Source organism: Bombus vosnesenskii, unplaced genomic scaffold, assembly GCF_011952255.1.
Source record: "Bombus vosnesenskii isolate JDL3184/JDL3185 unplaced genomic scaffold, Bvos_JDL3184-5_v1.1 scf7180000013262, whole genome shotgun sequence".
In the NCBI taxonomy this organism is placed as follows: Eukaryota; Metazoa; Arthropoda; class Insecta; order Hymenoptera; family Apidae; genus Bombus; species Bombus vosnesenskii.
Window position 1 is genome coordinate 2,298,874 of NW_022882922.1, and position 18,462 is coordinate 2,317,335.

The following is an 18,462-nucleotide window of genomic DNA, read 5'->3' on the forward strand; positions in this document are numbered from 1 at the left end:
TCGAGACGCTTCGCCTTGAAAAGGCGTATCCCGTATTAGACCTTTTCTCCTATTGACTCGCGTGGAAACGCTGCACACAATCACGATCGATACACCACCGCTTGCTAGCCGAAGAAAGGGACTAGTCGAAGTAAAATGCATCCTTTTTAAGGAGGCACGACTTTTTTGAGAGTCCTAAATTCTATATCTGTTTTTATAACCTAATTCCAGCTAGTTTTCTATAACTTGTCGCGTATCATGGTCCACGAATCGTCGATACGAAACATGCACCAAAGTGCTCGACGCTGCAAAAGCGTACACAAACGTATGTAACGGTTGGTATTCAATCAGCCGTGAATATCAACATCCCCTCAAAGGGAGTACACCCTGCTTCGTCGAAATCGAGTCACGAATAAACGCGGTTGAGAACTGTTACGCCGCGCGCCAATGTCGAATGCGGGTTCAAAGCGAACTGGGAAGAAGCCTGTGATATTTCGTTAGACGGCATTGTTGCTCTAACGTTGTTTTGGTAATGGAACACATGGGACCTTTCATGAATTGAAAAGAGCATGTCACTGCACAAAGGATCACTGTTCAGATTTTTTACGACAAAGACATAGTTACTGTGATTTCATAATTGAGGGTAGTTCCTGTAAGGTTCAAGAATATCGATTCGAGGATTTGTTCGGTGACTCTGTACTAGGGCATTTCCTCCTACACGGTGTTGCGTGTTCCTTTACTCGAACCTTCGTGTTCCACGACACTAGATTGTAACACAGGAAAATAGAGGAAATATCGAGAGGGCAGAACTTCTCGAACGTTTTCTGGACTATGTGCTTCCTCAGAACCACATTTTCGTTGACTTCCTAGCAATCTTTGCAATTCACTATCTACATATATCGCACCAGTGTCACAAATTCACTGAGAAGTAGAAAACTATTCGTAAATTAAATTTTCAAGATTCAAACGAGTTTGATATTGAAGCATAACGAACCACACTACCAAAAAGAAGTTTCTAAACTTTTCATGGAACTGGTATTCTTGATTTTTCCTCTACACACTTTTGTTCTATTCCCAAGAAAAGCCATCTTTTACTTTCCTAAACTTGATCAGCCGTTATTTTCTAGAAAACGAGAACACAAACTAAAATTCGCAAACCAGATTTTGTCCATAGCTTATATTTTCTCTCTAAAATACGTAACCTTAAAAGAAGCGTAAGAATTCAAGTCACATTGCGGTATATAAGCAGTATCTAACTGAACAGCATTCAATCGATAACATCGTAACGACTCGGTATACCTGTGCAAAACTCTAGCTTCAGCAAACAACTCTCTTCCAAGTCAGTAGAGTACAAACAATTCGTAAATTCTTCTATAAATATACGACATATTAAGTGGAATCATTCAATATACATTTTCATAAACATTATTGTAATGTCTTTGTTGTTGCATCCAATATTATTTATTATTAAATGATTGAAAACATTCTGTTCTAGTGCATGGTATATGTGACCTTTCCATGTTTGTTTTTCAACTATTATTAATGTCATGTTACCTTTATTGAAATTATTGGATTGAAGTATGAAGTGGTGGTTGAATTAATTATGTTAATAAGTACATATATATGGAACTATAATATTTGATCAAAGATGTTTTTATAAAAGTTAATGTAAATATAGTAAGAATTCTTTCGGATGAAAAACTTGTTAAATAAGTGATTGAATCGTATTTTATCCTGCGTAAAATTCGGAAAGAGATATGTCGTATAAATTCGGATTTATAACACCATAAATTCGATGTCCACGGGAGGGACATTTATGACATTGCCTGGTAAGGTTCAGAATCGACGTCGAGTTGATTCAGGTTAGGTTTCGAAACCAATTGAGGGACTCTGTGGGAAATGATACAAGTACATTTTTTCCCAGAAACATGATGAGTACAGGAAATAACACAAAAGATCTGTATTTATCTAGAAAATTTCGCTATAAATTTCCAATCCCTTACGATATTGTTATAACGTTTTATAAAAATATTATACACGTATATTAATTGTCTAACGTTTAGAAGAAGTTCAAAGATTCGCTTAATACTTTTCTCATTGCTATTTCTCGTCCACTTAGATTCCGCGATTTTGTAAAATTTAAAGAAATTCAAATATTTGTAACATTATAATAAACTATGTTGTTTGATCCTCCTAATATGTTCAATATTTCGTCATTTATATCACTTACTCCTCCGAGTATCTTAATTCATATATACTAAGCTAATAGGTTAATCTTAGTTCTTTGCTCCCCCTGTATCCTGAACATGTTTACCTCTTATAGAAGTTTTGTTGTAGTCGACGACAGGCTACGAACTCAGACTGCCAAGGAGCCATCGATTTGTCAAGCTTAGCTGGACGATTTGGCAGGCTGTCACAAAAGCATCACGCGATGTTCCAGACGATTGGCCATACGTATTATATAGGCGGTCGGTGACCGCTATTGATTATCGCGCGCTGCCAGTGACATTCGGTGGGAAATAATACGCGCGGCCATTAGAACTAACCGGGCCAGGTCGCTTCGATTTCCGGATTTGCAAGGGAGCTAACCGCCGCTTTATCACGGGAACTCGATTCTATCGGTCGTTTATCGACCGCACGACCTCGAGGTCGACGCGTAAATTTTTCCCACCTCCTCAACGTTTAGCCTGCACGCCGCTGATTTCCTTCTAGGAACTTACATTTTTCAATCGAGCCGCAATGGAAGATAGAAACTGCGATCGTAGAGTTTTCTACAGAGTATGTGGAGAATGAACTATGGAATGGAATGAACTATGTTCGAAATTTTATACTAGCATTGTAATTCGAAGATGATTTTAATTGGAAAAAAGACTTGAGACTTCGGTTCGATCATTCTGATATGCGTTGTTGAGTTGCATTTGTTTCATGTTACTTCAATATCATCGTGTTTGAAACAAGCTTTAGTAATAATTCAGCTGAGTGAGTTTCTTCTTCGTCACTGTTAGAGGTAAAAAACATTCGAATCTCGCAATTCAGCTATTCGATCGATCGATTCTCTTTGTCGATATAATAAAACCCAAACGCAAAAACGGATCTGTGCTGAATCTGGATATTGGCAAAGTTCAGTACTCTTGAAATGCAAAAAACAGTCCTTAAGCACCCCTATAATTAACGCAAGAACCATCATTCCTGAAGTGATCCAGAAATTTGAGATTGGTAATTATTTACTCAGAGAAAAACACGTACATGTATAGTAGCATAAATCGCAGATTTTGTCCAATTTACATCAATCTATCTTCTTTAAAATCTTCTTCTTAATCCCTTGAAAACTTCTGAAAAATTCAGTCAAGCTGGAAAATTCTAGAGACGAGAATTACAATAACGGAAGGTGCATTCGGCAAATCGAAATCGTCCGATTATCATCAGATTAAAAACCCTCAGCGTGTAACGATCGGAATTTTTATTTGTTTCCTCCATTTTGCTTGGTCTTTATCACAGGGATAGGGAGATTCGAGTAATTCGTCGCTGGTCGTCTCGTCAGCGAAATTACGGCCGCATTCAGTCTGCTGTGACGAATATCTCCCTGGAACGAGAGATCCAACCTCTCTGTTCTGATTTTCTTGTTGTTTTTTTTAATTGCTCCATCCATCGGGAAACATCGAACTTGCCGGACATGAAAGATATTAAACCTTCTGCTAGCTACTGGTATTTAAAACGTATAGGTATGTCGTATAAAGCACATTTCCTACGACTTTGGAATTGAAAAACAACGATGTGCTCGGGTGCGGTTAACCGATTATAAACGTGAAACATCGTAAACGTAAAACGACAATGTTGTAAACTTTGAAAAATCCTGACTTTCAGGATGTTCAAACGGTCAATACTAAATACGCAGCATTAAAAGTCGCGAAGAAAAAACGTGATCTGCTTGTTGAAATTTCTATAAGACTACGTCTGCTCACTGTCCTCGTGCGAAAGAGACCTTACGCATTCCATTGAAACGCTCGAGAAATAGCTAAGTAATTAATGAAATCAGGTTAACTGATGCGAGAGAAAATGTGAGAAAATCGCAGAGAATTTGAAGAGACAAATGGGCTTTTCGAAAAAGAATTACAGCGATGTTCGGGAAACTTGTTAAGTATCGTAAATTCAGCTGAATAATGTTCCAACGATGGAGTGTGGGACTTTCGTTTCCACGAAAGAAGTAATTGCTGAAGTATTTGATTGGTGATAAACGAGGATATCGATAAACCAAGAGTTGATTGTTTGCTGCATGCAGTTTTTGTTACTGGCGAGTATTTATATGGAGGAAGTTTCTACAAATACGGTTGGTAGCTCAACGAGATTTTTAACGAACGCGTTGTCCCAGACTTTCTACCGAATCTCTTGGAGTTAAATCTAACATTGTGCGCTAGAAAACCACATTCGAATAAACGACACGTAAAAAATAAAAGTCATATCGTAGGAGATATCGTTTCATTCATAATTAACTGCACTACACGCAAGTAAAACAAGTGAATTTACATAATTAACAGCGGTTTATTAATACTTTTCGTTGAAAAAGGAATGTGTGTTCATTTATCGAGTAATACTATCAGCAATTAACGACCTGCCATTTTCCACGCAGATACCTTGAAAAAAATATTCGAACAAACGTATAAGAAAGCAATCAAAAAACCGAATAATTATCCGTAAAACATTTCGTGTAATTTTCTGTCGCATTTGACAGTAGGTACATTTAAATTTCTGATACAATAAACCCCCGAGCATTTCCCAATCATGCACTTTCCAATCTAGTTTCAAATACTTCTTTTTTAGCTTTCTTTGCCTATTTTCTGCATGTTGAAACTTTTATATTATTCGAATCCTATAAAATCCACGATTTCCAAAGTTCGAGAACATATTAAAACGATCGATTCACCTTCCGAAAAATGCCAATTATTCCTACTTCGATTCAGCATCTATCGAAGGAACATCTAACGGTAAGTATATACCGTAGGTCACTCCTGACCCACATACACGAAACTTGTTCGAACGTAAAGCACCTAGGTCAGCGTTCGAGTTATCTGAACAAGCGGTTCGCGTTACTCTTCGCCCCCAGTTGCGAAAGGTCCATTCTACTAGGACTACGTCTAAATGACTACGTCGACTAAGTTGAAGCTAATTCAGCGAACCTTTTCCAGATGTGGACGTGAACATATTTTTCGATCAGCTTGGCCAGGAGCTGATTTATACTGCTTGCGTGGGTCTACTTGAAAGAGCGTTCCGTTGCCTCGGGAACGATCTGACGGCTTTCCTGACCACCCTCGATGGCGTGAACGATGTCGTGCAACACCAGTCCGGATCCGAGACGGAAGCAGAGTTCGTATGCATTGCCACGCCGGAAGCGATCGAGCTTCATTTTACGACTGACCACCCGTCTGTCGCGTATCTATTAGTCGGTAGCCTAAAGGGCATCGCCAGACAATTTTATAACGATGATGCCAATGTACATATTCTACCCGATCCATACAACACCAAATTTTTTAGGTAAGTAGTTTTCGATAATGCATTTACATTCTTTTTATTTTGTTTTTTGTTTTTATTTCCTCTACAATGAAAAATCTCGTACATGCTTGTTTACAGAACGAATTTTTTTATAGTTCATTTTGCGCTTAGTTACAATCTCCAGCGAATGAAATAACTGTAGCAACGGCATATTTGAATATAAAAATTTTAATAAAGTTGGTACGCAGAGGCGAAAACATAGTCACACACGCGCAGAAAGAGGGTTGGCAGAATTTAATCCAGAAAGCGGCTCCTCAACTGCTTTTTATTCTGCTTCCATGTACCGTTATAGATTTAAGCTGAGAATATGTATTTGAAATCTGGTACGTCCAACGGCCAACTTGCGATTTATTGATCGTCGGAGCACTCGAAACGAATAATACGCACCGATGTACGATAGTTCTGTGTAACATTCAAAAGAACAATATTTAGTATTTGCTCGTTCGATCGGTAGCCGCTGTGCGTGTAGACATCGTATCGCTCGATTTACACCTATACCGAAAGAGTTCTAGAAATTGCGCCACTATAAAGTGGTCAAATATTGATCGCCGATGTTTGCAGACATTTAAACCAGGAACATACGGACAGCCTGCCGATTTCAAGAACTTCATTATACATTCGCCATAGGAAACGAATTCGTTAAATAGTAAATCTGCTTCCAATTACTTCTAAGAAAAAGACACCGTCCAAATAGTTCGAGCCCAGTTCCGTAATTAGTTCGAATTAGCTCCTTAGCTTTGATTAAGGCACCTTGTAAGGAAAATCGATTCGCACAATGTATGATAGAATGAATTTAAAAAGTAATTAGCAATCTAATAAGTAGATAAGAAATTGGGATTGCTTTTGTGCATCTCTATGAAATTTGATTTGAAAAGTTATGAAGTTTGGCGATTTGAATATCTGGAGATTGAATACTTTTTGAAAATTGAAGTATTTGAAAGTCTGAAATTCAGAATTTGATCTAACCTATAACATGGTTCGACTTTGTACACTAACCCGAGGCACTCCATCCTACAAGCGTAATGACGTTCACTGAACTGCTTCGCAGGTATCGTATCACTCCAGAGCGCTATAGCGAGCATTTGGTGGTCGATCCGGAGATCGACGATAATCTCGACACGGTTACGTCCCCGTTCCGTCCACTGTCGACCGAAGCCACGGACCTACGTATGGGGGTAGCAAGCTTCTGCAAAGCCTTCCCATGGCACTTTGTGGTTGATCGACAATTAGAGCTGGTGCAGCTCGGAGTCGGATTTATGAGGATTTTCGGGCATCATCTTAACCGATTAGGAAGAGAAATATCGACGTACTTCGCTTTTACACGACCACGCGGAGTTACTTTGATCTTTCATGAGATACTGAAGCGCGCGAATACACCTTTCGTGCTCACCCTACAAAGACCGCAGGGCGTCGATAAATATCCCGCGGAGGTATCTGAATATACAATGTTATTCTTATGCAAATCGATAAAATTATTACACGTACAACGATCAGACCTTTGCCGAATTGCATATCGATGCACGAAATCAAAGATTTAACTTTTACCGTGACAGGGATCGAGATTAATCTCTGATTAAATTTTGTCACGGTTGCTGAAAGTTTGAAGGAATAATACGAGATGAAACTAAATTAGCCTTTATGAAGATCGACGCAAATATAATTCGATCGAAAATTGTATTACGTTATACGTATTTTTAGGATATTTCTGTAAAATGTTGAAGCATCGAATATATTATCCATATCGAATAGAGTTACAAAAATTTTACTACTAATAGGATTTCAATCATTCCAGGGTTTGGAGATGAAAGGTCAGATGGTCCATTGTCCTGAATCGGATTCCATTCTATTTGTGAGTTCGCCATTCTTGAACGGTCTAGAAGGATTAACTGGTCGAGGACTTTTTATATCTGATATTCCATTACACGACGCCACGAGAGACGTTATCTTGGTTGGGGAACAGGCCAGGGCACAGGTATAATAAAATTCACATTTTATCCTCTCTCCGGTATCGTTACATTTATATTTATAGAATTCATATGAGCGACAATATTATACATTCCATTAAGCGATGCGTTATGTTATGAGCAATGTAAAAGAGAATTTCAACTTGCAATTCTATCCGTCGATGAAAATTTCATCAATGAATAGATCTTTTGAAGTATTCATTAGGATTTTCAATTGGGTAGAATGATGTTCAGATTGTAATACATCTTTAAAGGACGCGTCTGTTTGAAAAGATTTTGATTCCTCAGGATAGAGGGCAACAGCGTACAGAGCGTTACGTTCTAGATGGCGACACTATCCAGTACAGTGGATGGAATCAAACATGTGCTGATAAAGTCGTTCTCTTTATAAATCCATTATTTAAATTCTCTTTTTTTTTGAAAATTATATAATCATACGGAAGAATAATTTTAATTAAAAATTAATTTTCTGATGCAGGATGGTTTGAGGAGACGGATGGATAAATTGAAAAGCTCTATAGAAGAAGCAAACCTAGCTGTGTCTGCGGAAAGAGAAAAGAATGTCAGCTTGCTTCATCTTATATTTCCTCCAGATATAGCAAAGCGTTTATGGTTGGGTAAATATTTCAATTACGGTTAAACCAATAGAAAAATCCTAGTATTTTAACTTTCGTTTCTTATTTGATCTTGAATTGTAATTTTATCTGAATTCAATTGCATATTTTTCTTTCAGGGGAGACAATCGAGGCAAAAACTTATCCTGAGGTGACGATGCTTTTCAGTGATATTGTCGGTTTTACAGAAATTTGTTCTACCGCGACACCAATGATGGTTATCAACATGCTTCAAAACCTTTATGAACAGTTTGACTCATTTTGTGGCCAGTTAGACATTTATAAAGTGCGAATTTTACGCAAATGAGTGTATTATCTTCTAAGACTTATTATGAAGATATTAATTAAGTTAAAATCAAAATTTCAGGTGGAAACAATTGGAGATGCCTACTGCGTTGCATGTGGCCTTCATCGTAACACTCACATTCATGCACAACAAATAGCTTGGATGGCTCTAAAAATGATACAAGCATGTTCTCACCATTTAACTCACAAGGGTAAACCAATAAGGGTGAGGAAATATTTACGTGTCCTTAATGTATTTTACTATTGGGTTTGTATCCCATTGAAGATAGATACATTTTAGTTGGGAAATTTTTTTAATAAATCTTATATCAATTAAAAATGTCTCCGACAATGTTAAAATTCTAATCAAATACTATACACGCATGTAGAAATGACTAATATTCCACGTTATACACATATTTCAAGGATATGGTATTTAATTGTTTACTATTTCTATTTATGAGACTATTAAAACTTTTCCCATTTAAAGTATCCCTTGCTTGCGATGACAGAAAGGATGATAAGTAAGGTGACTGCGCTACTGCATTAACTTTCAAAGTAGGTTACGCCAGATTTAATGCGATACAGGCTATAGTTCACTACAGTTAATAATTTATTACTTTGTAATTTACGTCGGTATAATTAAATATTGTATTCTTACGATTTTAAAATTCATTTATCATGTTTGTGATATTTCGAAATTTTCATATGATAATAACACGAAATAAATGTTACATATATTATTCCTTCCTAAAATTTTTTAATTTGAAGACTATAAACTGCAAATGTCTTCTTCTAATTGATAGAATTCCAAATTTTACTTCAATTTTTAATAAGGGAAATATTCATAATGAAAATAATATTTTAGATGCGCATTGGCATTCACACTGGAATGGTACTAGCAGGAGTTGTTGGAAAAAAGATGCCGAGGTACTGTCTTTTCGGACACAATGTTACCTTAGCTAATAAGTTTGAATCTTTAAGTGAACCTCTTCGTATCCACATTAGTCCAACGACGTATGTGTAAGTATTTTCCACTTATAACATTAAGGATATCAAATCGATAATATAGCAGTGTACTACGTATATATATTCTTACAGTAAGTCTCATGTCACTTACATTGTGATTTGTTTATGGCAGCTTATTGAAATATCCTATATCAGGATTTGATCTGGAACCACGACAAAAGGAATTCTTACCAAAGGAATTTCCAGCTAACATAGAAGGAACGTCTTACTTTCTGAATGGCTACAAACACAAGGACGTTGACGTCACTTTCCCGTTGGATTTACATATTCAGAGCGCGATCAGGGAATACGGGCTCGGGAGCAGCGTGTAGATACTTAAATAATAAAAACCATTCCAACGAATATACGTCGTTCATGAATGTCGCTATACCAACGCTACTCTGTCCATACTAACAACACTTTCTCGGTAAACGTCTGTTTCTAATGAGTTCACAAACTGGCACCGTGTAACAACGCTGATTCTAACCAGCCTAAACGGCCAATTCCCGGGCCGATAATATTTATACGCAGAGTATTAGGTTACAATTATTATATACTTATGACCATGTGAGCAAATAAATCTGTATCATAAATCATCTGATTTATTTAATTTGTCGACATTCCACCGATATCTACTCTGTCACGAATGCCACATTCCTTCATTAGCGGCCAGATATTAACGCTGCGTAACTTTATCATCCGACATTGATCGATCTACAAATTTGTGAGAGATAAAAAGACAGTTATCATTTAATTAACTTTATCATATTACGATCTAAATAATAAATAGCCTGCAGTCGAGTTTTACCAACAAACATTCTATTTCCCAAGCGTATACAACTGCGAGAATATCAATATCTCGAATGCTTACCGCGAGTCGATATAGCGCCATTCTTTCATTCCGTTCCTTACTAACCACTATCCCTTTGAAACCGACCAGTTGGTTTTATTTTTGATAAGACTTGTTCCAGATTCGAATCTTTTACAACGTGATTCTTTGTTCGTGGAAATAATAGAACAATTTGTATTCTTTACCGAAGAAGCCGGTTATCGTTACAGGCTGCTCCGTGGCGCGTTGTCGGACCAGTTCTTTCTTTCCTTCCTTCCCTTCGACCTGATACTCTATCGGTGCACTTTCCCCCGCGACATTACTTATTTACCATGGTACGTTACGTTCCCGTGATCGCGTCCGTTCCGGTTTCCTCCTCGCCGCCACTGTTTCCCTTGATTTCTACCATTTAGCCGCGACGTTAATGTCTCGAATGTCGTTTCATTTGCACGAAACCCATTGTCCAAGGAAAAGAAATGTGATCGTAAAGGAAGACGAGTGGAGTACCTATGTTTAGTCGTGCTGAGATTTAAATCCTACCAACGTCTCTGACTTCCAGATCGATTTCTAAATTAGTATAGCTCTCTGTTAGTAAATACTAAATATTCTTTTAATTCTACACAGATTTTTTATTGATCGTTAAATTTCTTTATGGCTACTATCATCGCAGGCTTCAATTGCATTTTATGATATATTCTCTTAGATAAATGTCATTTTACGAATAGAAATATGTTGTTCATATTTATAGTTCACCAAACACCTTGATGTTCGCTATGTTGACTCATAGATATTAATTTAACTTAAATGCTACACATTATATCGAGACTCGTCAATTTCAAAATGTATAGAATAGACTGTGCAAATAATCGCTCTTCTTCGAACATCGTAATTGTTTTTTCGGCTTTATTTTGCAAGGTCTTTGCATGACCGTTTTCATGATTTCAACATGTGAATCGAATTTATCTTTCGTTCCAGAAAATAATCATAATCTATTAATAAGCATTGTAAACAAACATATTGAACAATTAAATCCATACAATGCAATTGATTGTATTAAGAATTAAAGTGTATATTACGGATAATTGTAAATATTACATGTATTAAACGTATAATGAAATAATGACGTTCAATATGTCGGTATTATATAAATATAACGTAGCAATTCCAAAAAAAATTGCACAATTTTCCAATAAATGTTACAGGTATTAAATTAATGCAGCAAGAAACTGTAATATTTCAAGGACAACTAATTAGAACGTAGCACGAAGAAGATTTTTTAAATTGGTTATGAATTTCGTTATTATCGAATTTTATTTTCAACTTCATTGGAAATCGGTTTTTGAATAACCATGACTGGGCTGGCCAGTTCAACATGTAATAAGACAATGGTAGTATTACACTTTCACAGATCGATACTCGACTGAACTTTACTTTCAGCTTCGGCTAAAATCTACAGATAATCATAGCACAATCTGATACAGTAGAACTCTCTTTATTGGAATGAAATTTTAGTTAGTGCCGGATTAAATGAAACTCCTGTGAGATTGAATCCACTTATCTAAATGTGAATTCCTATTATTTGAATGAGGAATCGTACGTAGTGAACGGAATTAGGAAACCACTATTACATGAACTATCTGTCATATGGCAAGTTCTAATAAATGGACTATTAGCTTTAATTAAATACTAATTTTTCTTCTATTTTGTTATAACCACACTTTATAATCACTATACGATTTCATATTTCCTTATAAAAACAGCTGACAACTAGACATGAAACAGATATTTCCTAAGTTACTGAAAAAACATGCTTTCACTTTCCGATTATTAAAAATTTGAAACCCCGTTATCAGGGAATTACAACCTTTACGCTAGACTGATTTCATACCTTTTGTACAAACTATATTGTATCATTAGTGCAACCGTGTCATAGGTAGAAAGCAGGATCGATAAATTTTTCCAATATTAACTTCGGTTGTATGAATTATTTGTTCCCTGATAGTAGCTCGAGATAAATGAAGTTCTGCCATTCGGTAATGGTTTCCGGTATTGCAAAAATAGCCAATCACGCGTTTGTTCGAAGGGTCCCTGTACTGGTTCGTACTATGTCGACACTCATAATTCCGGAGTATACACGCGTTATTTTACCGAGTTGTCACAAAAGAAATCGGGGGAATAGCGTAAAACTAAAAAGCCGGCAAGAAAGGAATTACAAAAGAACCGGCAATGTCCTGGTTGCCTGGTTGCGCGGCCGCACACATAATACCGGCGTATCTGACCGCGTGCTTTTTCGCGTTCCTTGCCTGTGTAAACGTACCTTTACTATTTCTTATGCTGCCATTCATCGCAACGAAACCCGAGGCCGTGCAAAGAGAAAGAAATTAAACATTGGACCTTCCGGCTATGCCGCGTAATCAAACGCCGCTGAAACTAACGAAGCAGTCCGCGGAATGAGACAGACAGAGCCTGATATCAAAATACAAGAAACGAGCCGGATACAGAAAAAGAGAGAGAGAAAGAAAAAAGGAAATAGCACGCGCGAGAGTAGGCATAGGGGAATAATAACTTAGATGACGTGCAATGAAAAGTACACGTATAGAGAGAGAGAGAGAGAGAGAGAGGCCAGCGGAAGAAGGAGAGAAATGAGAATATCTTCCGTTTGCGAGAACGAGCATCATGAGCATCATAGCCATACAGTATTATGTCTCTTCTCTTCAAAGTATGACTATGGTGGAACGAAATTACACGTAATGGTAGAAAATGACGAAGGGAAAGTGGTGAACAGATGAGAAAGGACGGTCGTATTGATGAACATTTATAGAGGAAAAAGCAGCTAAAGGTCGACCGTAAGAAACTACGGCGACTTCTGAAAGAAAAGTTACTTGGATTACGCTGATCGAGATGGCAATTTGGGTAATCTCTCTCAAGCTTTGTTCGATAATACTCATTTGGAGCATCCGATAGAGATATTTTAGAAGATATTCCGGTCAATTTATTATTCATTGCGTGAACAGATTAATATAATAATACGAGAGTAATTTGGAAAGTTTAAAGGTTAATCCACAGATAATAGGAATATTTGAAATATTTGGCATGATAAAACCGACCATTCATGTCATAAACGATCTTAAAGTTTAATAATTGAAAGAATATATTGAAAAATGAAAGAAACTTGAAACCCAAAGTCGTATATTATCATTATCGGATCACGTGAATTTTTTAAGTAATCCTGGTGAAAAAGAAGTGATTGCTCAATTTCGAGAACATTCGTCTAATAATGACGTCCATTCATCCGTCAGTCTGTCCGTCTGACAATGGGTGCAAATTAAGCTTGACTGAACGGAGCATCCTAAGCAAGAGATAATTTCTTTCTTCCACTAGCTGATTCATAATAATTCGAATTCGGTAAATATATTGTGTGTTGAAGTTTACAGTATCTCCGCTTTACACTCGAAATGTACATTATTCCATCCGAATGAGTACATTGTTCCCGTGCCAGGGATCCTCCTTGCAATAGATTGCTCATTGTACGCTAATGCACCGAAGTAATCGATTAGCGAGCACTTCTGTGCATTTAGAGAATCATCGGACGTGTATGTCAGACTATTAATTAGGTGACGCATCTGGGCTTGCGGACACCGTACGAAATTTCACAAGTTTCAAATCCGTTTTAATTGGAAACGCGAGTATCATCGATCGAACAAAACGCGACAACTCACCGTAATATCTGTTGAATGAAACGTAATCGATGCTAATGAAAGTATGAAAGTATTTTGCGCAATATTCCGTGTCACTGAAAATAATTTGAACGAAGTTCATTTCCTTCAATTTAACGCGTTTCTACATTTTTGTCTTTACGCATTTAATTAGTTATGGTAAAATACAAAAAAGAAAAAGGGATGAAATTGAGAGAAGTTAACTCGAAGGATAATAACTTACAAGCGAGTTAACTTTCATTTTTACATAGCTACGTAAATACTTTAATAAGATACTCACGTGGTTAAACGCTGATGGTAGGATATTTCAACTATCCCAAGTTTAATATACGCGGCATTATCTACATTCTCAGCTTAATTACATTCTCTTAATAGTTTGTAACAGCTCCAAGTAAACTGATACTGAGGTATCCTGAAATTAAGAAATCATTTTATTATGCGAAAGAATCGAAGTTCAGTGAATTATTCGAATTATTTGCTACTAATGATTTACGTCTATGTTTTTGATATTTAAAGATATGTAAAATTATCCACGGAAAACTGTTGAAAGATAAAAAGTATTCGCAAAAATGTTCGCGACTAAAGTATAGTACAAACAAAAGAACAGAACACGAGGAAAAGTTGTGCATCATGGAGTTCTATACTTATACAAGCAGGTTAATGAGTGAAAAAACTTGGATGGACATTGTATTTAACTGAAGTAATGAAAGTTTACCAATTACCAGAGGAACAATGTTTGTTAGATACTTTGTATATTTTTCACGCCTTATGATTAACTAATCGTGTTGAAAAATGTCACGAATTGATTTAAGCTTAGGGTTGCGTTATATCGTGCAACTGGAACAACTTGAAAATTGCGGAATATGTAGATACTTCGAAAACTTTATTAATTTCCGTTGAATTTCCATTCATAGGATTTTAAGAATTGCTTTTTTAGAATTTTTTAAAAATATCACAATAAAAATAATTCTTTGACATTTGTATAGAATTAAATAATCGATAATTAAATAAATAAGGAATATCTAATAACACTTATTACTTCGTCACAGCTATAACTGATTTTATTAGCAAGTTTTAATTTTACGCTCAGTTTTTGCTAGAGAACATAAACATTTTTCATTCTTCACGTTTTAGTCCCTGCTCATCCTCTTCCCATGGCGAACAGGACAAGTATGAGACAATGAGACAGGCTTGAAAAATTACCGCAGTACTGTCTACTGCAAAAGTTTCATTAAGAAACACTTGGTAATTTATTTTCGCACCTACAACCGTGTAAGTCCTCTCTTTTTATTCAAATCTTAGTAAACAGAATGAAACAAGTCTGCTACAGAGGTTCTTAACAAAAAAAGATTAGAAGTTCTTAAAAGAAAGAATCCTTAGAGAAAGGAGATAATGATTTAACATCTGCGGGTAAAATCGGTATAAATATGTATCAACAATATTTCTACTTTGTGACGGTATCGATCTTCTTTCATCTTTGAAAGACTGCCATAAAAGCTGCATAAACTGGAAGAAAATGCAATAAAGTCGAAACTACTTCGTTATCAATTAGAACATCTTAATGGAATGCTTTCGACGGAATATGTCATATACAACACGATTTCCGATTCATACCTGTTCTCCCATATCTATTCTCATAATGCGAGCACGAATGCACGATATTGAGATACGCGTGTATTCTTTGTGCCGTTTCATTCAACTGTCTCTCTGATCGATTCGCTTATTCGATTAAACTGCAATGACTTCCGGCTTTTGGAAACGATCCGAATATTAAATATTTAGCGAATACCTCGCTGCGCAGTCGTTTATACGTACCAAAATGTCTTCTTCCCTCTTGTTGACAAAAAAATATTCGAGTATAAACATGGCGCGGTCGAAATTGTTATACACGCGGACAGAAGATTATTCTTTATGAAAGAGCAAATCAAACGAGCAGAATAAAATTTGTTCGCCCGAGGCAGTTTTCGAGGCATACATACACATTTATATAGGTAATATAAAATACGGTCCATTGATTACTATAATGCTCCTTATAGTTAACTATGTATGTATATAATATATATATATTTTTGAAAGTAAACCTTGAATGACACTAACCTTTGTTTATTTCTGCGTAAGAAATCATTTTCTGTTTCTCATTATAAAATATTTTTGACCGCACCCCGAACATATGCATACGAGAAAGAAGGAGAGCAAAAAGAAAGGAAGGTACATATACAAGCACAAGTTAAAATTATTGGCATTACGAAACCAAAAATTTATCGCGGATACGAAAGCTTACATCTCGTTTCCGACTAACGTACTGAATTTTCAAACGCGCAACACCAAACCCTTTAACCATAATAATTCTACATTGTATACGTATCGTCAATATCGTACGCAATTCACTACGGAAAAATATTTCATGGACAATTTATCCTACGATCGGAATAACGGGACGTTATCTGGTATTTCTCGGAGTTGCACGAAATCATGGTTGATTCGGTTAATCTGTTCACGCGCGGGAAGAGATCATATAAAAAACTATTCTACGCGAGATATTATTAGCGTAAAAAGATATTTTGTCATGAATGGGATGAGGTCGAGAGACGATGCATGAAATACACGAACGAGGGGACTATGGTGAATGGAACGTAATTTATTCAATTGCTACTAATAAATGGTGTACTCCCGAACAGCACGGTAGATACGCGCGACTAAAAATTCGCCCGCCATTGCCACTCCCTCTGCATTCTGATTTAACGTTGATCAATCGTAACTTCGGCGTTCGAACACTAACATACACGAAGAGAAAACGAACGATCCATTTCCACGACTGATTCGTTCCACAATGGCTATTGTCTCTGACGCGTTTATTTACGCTTGGCAGCCTTGCCGACTAACATTTCACGAGCTTAAAAACGCCGAATACAAAGCTGTCGCTAACGATTTAAGTCGCAATAAATACAATTATCCAATTGCAAAGGTAACGTTATAACCTACATATCGAACGATGGTTACGTACAATTCATCCACGATAGTTCGTATTGAATAGTGACCACGAAGCGAGAATATCGGCAACACGATGCGTTCTCGCGTATAGATTAAAAGGAATTCCCATGATCGAATCGATAGAAGCGAAGCGTGCTCGATCTATGAATTCTAAAGTTTGCGCCGGAACTATTGGATTTAAATTACACTCATCGAACATTTACACCTGTACAATAGAAAAATATAGTCGACCATACGTCCATCATGTCGCGCGTAGATTTGACTCTGTTTCGAGATAACTCGTGCCACGTGCTCGCCAAATGCGTATACACTATACATGCGTCTTCGTATGTATTCACAGTCCAAAAGAGATTGTTTACCGCGACCCGCGTACCGTCGTGTGAATGTCGACCGTGTTTACCGAGGGGGCTTGGGAACTTCTTCGTAGAAGTGAGGTAAGAGCGATAAACAAACTAACCTCGAAGTTTAGTGGTTACATGCTAGACTGACAGTTAGATATATTATACATATACATACTTGTGACTTACGATGAACTTAAATTATACCTCTGCTCTGGTGGCAGTTTGAGGTACTTCAATAAAAGATTTGACTTTGATCTTATAGATTTCAATTCATAGTTAAATAACTAATCTAAAAAATCTACGAAACATCGGGCACTTCTTATGAGATACAAATTTTAGCCTATAAAAGATGACTTGAAACGATATATTGAAGAAGTGGATAATGCATTTAGAATGAATGATTCTTACCATTGAACGTGATCACGACGCATAAAATGTACAACGTCGTACCAGGATCGCTGTCTCGTTATATTTACAAAAATCGTGATTGTTATTTTCGGATGGTATTTCTGCATCGGTGAATCGCGAAGGATTTGATTTAGGATGTGCAGAACCCGTACGAGAAACGTACACTCGAGTTTCTAAGGAATCGAAATACAGAGAGACCGGCCAAAGACGCGTGACGCTGTAGGTCGGGTATCGGCCGCCAGGAGCGCAGCAATCGCGTACGCTAGCCTCAAGACTTTCTCGACACTCAGTCTGCCGGAGTCTGCAGCGCGCGAAAGTTGTATGTGCGACGCATAGCGTGTGTTATATCGGGCTCGTACAGGATTTCGTTCGCGCGTCAGTGCTCTGCGATCGACAGTTTCTTTATCTTTGTGCAACGTAATGTGACAATCGGGACGCACGCCTCAGTTCGTGATCGATATCGATTCTCGCGGTATCGAACGTGGATAAATAGATCGCAAGTGTCGCTGTTGTCGTTTTTCGTTTCTGTAACTCGTCGAACGCGTTACCACGTGATTTTTCTCTAGAAAGTTTGTAACGCGGAGGCAACCGTGTTTTTCGTGCGGCGACTTACAGTGAGTGTTTTGATCATTTCCGGAGTGTGATTAATTTGCGAGTCGTTCCGTGAGCCTTCGATGTATATCGATATATACACGATGTACGCGTTGCGGTGAAAACGGAGGGAAAAAGAATTTAAGCGGGAGTGGCGTTGGTAGTTTCGTTCGTTTCGTTTCGTGGATC

General features: G+C 37.1%; 1 protein-coding gene and 2 long non-coding RNA genes across 3 annotated transcripts in view; 1 reads left to right on the forward strand and 2 right to left on the reverse strand.

Moving 5' to 3' along the window:
• Positions 1-9,993, forward strand: part of LOC117243170 (head-specific guanylate cyclase) — a 48,295-nt gene extending 38,302 nt beyond the window's left edge. The window contains exons 4-11 of the mRNA XM_033510423.1: positions 5,163-5,508; positions 6,575-6,956; positions 7,319-7,498; positions 7,969-8,107; positions 8,224-8,390; positions 8,472-8,615; positions 9,258-9,412; positions 9,531-9,993. Of these exons, the coding sequence (XP_033366314.1) occupies positions 5,163-5,508; positions 6,575-6,956; positions 7,319-7,498; positions 7,969-8,107; positions 8,224-8,390; positions 8,472-8,615; positions 9,258-9,412; positions 9,531-9,729 (1,712 nt within the window). The 3' untranslated portion in view covers positions 9,730-9,993. The remainder of the gene's footprint in view (positions 1-5,162; positions 5,509-6,574; positions 6,957-7,318; positions 7,499-7,968; positions 8,108-8,223; positions 8,391-8,471; positions 8,616-9,257; positions 9,413-9,530) is intronic.
• Positions 9,761-11,030, reverse strand: LOC117243222. Its single transcript, XR_004495417.1, has 2 exons — positions 10,269-11,030; positions 9,761-10,111 (listed from the first exon to the last, which is right to left on the reverse strand). It is a non-coding gene; the product is annotated as an uncharacterized LOC117243222 (long non-coding RNA).
• A 3,191-nt stretch (positions 11,031-14,221) lies between these two features.
• LOC117243218 lies at positions 14,222-18,139 on the reverse strand. Its single transcript, XR_004495414.1, has 2 exons — positions 17,683-18,139; positions 14,222-14,354 (listed from the first exon to the last, which is right to left on the reverse strand). It is a non-coding gene; the product is annotated as an uncharacterized LOC117243218 (long non-coding RNA).
• Positions 18,140-18,462: the final 323 nt, after the last annotated feature.